The sequence below is a fragment of the Anoplopoma fimbria genome, unplaced genomic scaffold (assembly GCF_027596085.1).
Source record: "Anoplopoma fimbria isolate UVic2021 breed Golden Eagle Sablefish unplaced genomic scaffold, Afim_UVic_2022 Un_contig_8037_pilon_pilon, whole genome shotgun sequence".
Lineage (NCBI taxonomy): Eukaryota > Metazoa > Chordata > Actinopteri > Perciformes > Anoplopomatidae > Anoplopoma > Anoplopoma fimbria.
Genome location: NW_026552880.1, coordinates 4,397 through 6,513, shown reverse-complemented (window position 1 = coordinate 6,513; position 2,117 = coordinate 4,397). Strand labels below are relative to the sequence as shown.

Below are 2,117 nucleotides of genomic sequence, written 5' to 3'. Positions count from 1 at the left end.
TTCCCCCCGCAGAAACCAAATAAATCGGTTTGGGGAATTCCAGATATAGCCTACTTGCACCTAACCCACCCTATGCAGTAATGAAATTGGCTTGCATGCTCAGTCCACAATGTGCCCTACACAGCGAGAGCGGCTTGCTTGGTGTTATAAGTTATAGCCTAATTCGAACCCGGGACAAAACAACCCAAAGATAGGCCTACATCATTGATAATTTATTTAAACACATTTACAACGTTAACAAAATAGTGCTTAACAAAGAAGTTAACAACAATCAATGTCCCGTTCTCCCACCTAAACTCTGCGCAATATTTTTTTTAACGACAAGGAGCGCTCCGAGCAAGTGAACATATAGTAATAGTAATAATATCCTACAATTTAAAAAATCACAAACTTTTACAAACACGTCCTTAAAATTGAAGCACTTAAACGAAAACAAGCTGGCTTCTAACATTCTTAAAACAAAAAACAGCGAAAAAACAAACAAAACAAATGACTGCAATTTACTCTGTCATATTAGTGCATTGCCACCGTCGCGCTCACAAGTTATTCGCCAAAAAGACCAGATAGTCTACGTTGGAGGGTGCCAAGGCTGATCTCTTTTTGTTTACAATGTTGCCAGCGGAGGAAAAGACGCGCTCCGAGCGCACTGAAGAACCGGGGATAGAGAGGTATTTTTTTGCCATCTGGGCAATGTGAGGGTATCTGCCGCCCGACGTTTTCCACCACATGAGTGGATTTTCTTGAGGGGTATGGGGATTCCTGCTCATACATGGACATCTCTTTTTGGAGCAGCAGACTGATGTCCTGCTCCTGGTTTGGGCGGGTGTCGCACACGCCTCCGAAGAGACTCTCCATGGCCGTCAACGCAGATTTGGGTTGCTGCTCGCGTGGTCTTTCGGGAGCCTCATCCCTCCTCCTCCCACATTTGCCTTCATCTCCTCCAAAACTGCCAGATGCACCTGCCGTTTCTGGTCCTCTTCCAAATGACGGAGTTGGTGGAAACGAGGATCCAGATAACTGGCCTTGTTCAAAAGCCTACGTGCGACCCTTTCCTCGCCATATCGCTTCTTGAGATCCGTCGCTATTTTTGCCTTCATCTCAAGCAGCGCTGGCGGTTCTTCTTCGCTTGGCGTTCGCTTGAGCTGTGCAAGCAGAACATGAATGATTGGCAAGACAGCCGACGCTGTTGGATAGGCATCCGTAGACAGCGCTTCCGTCGCCACTTTGAATGGTTTCAGGATCTCTTGCACCTGCAATGAACAAGTAAATAAAACATAGGCCATTGGCGTCACAATATATATATATATATATATATAAGGTAAATAAAATAGACCTAGGCCTATAAAAGTAGCCTAAATAAAATATAGGTGATTATAATTATTATAATATTATAGGCCTATTATAATATTATATGTTATTATATTGATTATAATCCATACATGTTTGGACACACTGTATGCTTATTACAACAGCTTTGCATTCACGATAGGCAGTAGGCCTACTATTTAAGAAGCTCACCTTCTCCATTATGGACCATTCGCTCATCGACAGCTCCATTCGAGACAGCTTCTTATCAAAGATGACGGCAGACACGGCCGCTTGCTGCGCTGATGCTCTGCAAACCATATCGTACGTGCTGTTCCAGCGCGTACAGCCAGGTTGATTGTGTGTGCCACACATGGTATATTAACCATTTCCAGATGTTTTTCAACCGCGTTTATGTAATTGGTGGCATTGTCAGTGGTGACACAAATTACAGACTCCTTCAGGCCATAAACACACAGGATCTCTGCAAGACATTGGCCCACATTCTCTGCAGTGTGGCTGACCTTCAGCTCTTTGGTTTGGAGCACGCTGTTTAAGATCTCCCAGTCTTCGTTGATCCAGTGGGCCGTGGCTGTGACATATGATGCCGTCGATAATGAGGTCCACCCGTCCGTGGTAAGAGCCACGTCCTTCCCCTGCAGTGACAGCTTGAGCAGTGTTGCCAGATTAGGTAGAGCGATTTCCGCCCAATCCGTTCCAAAACCAGCCCACTTTTGCAAAAAACACGCCCAACACCGTATTTCACATGAAAACATTTAATATTTGAGTAATACTTAAATTCTGAAACAAAA

The 2,117-nt window shown here is 44.4% G+C and overlaps 1 protein-coding gene across 1 annotated transcript; it reads right to left on the bottom strand.

Annotated features, from left to right (window-relative positions):
- Nucleotides 1-860: 860 nt before the first annotated feature.
- LOC129116235 (E3 SUMO-protein ligase ZBED1-like) lies at nt 861-1,626 on the bottom strand. Its single transcript, XM_054627236.1, has 2 exons — nt 1,519-1,626; nt 861-1,250 (listed from the first exon to the last, which is right to left on the bottom strand). The coding sequence occupies exons 1-2, from the start codon at nt 1,624-1,626 to the stop codon at nt 861-863; spliced, it is 498 nt and encodes a 165-aa protein (XP_054483211.1).
- Between the last annotated feature and the right edge of the window lie 491 nt (nt 1,627-2,117).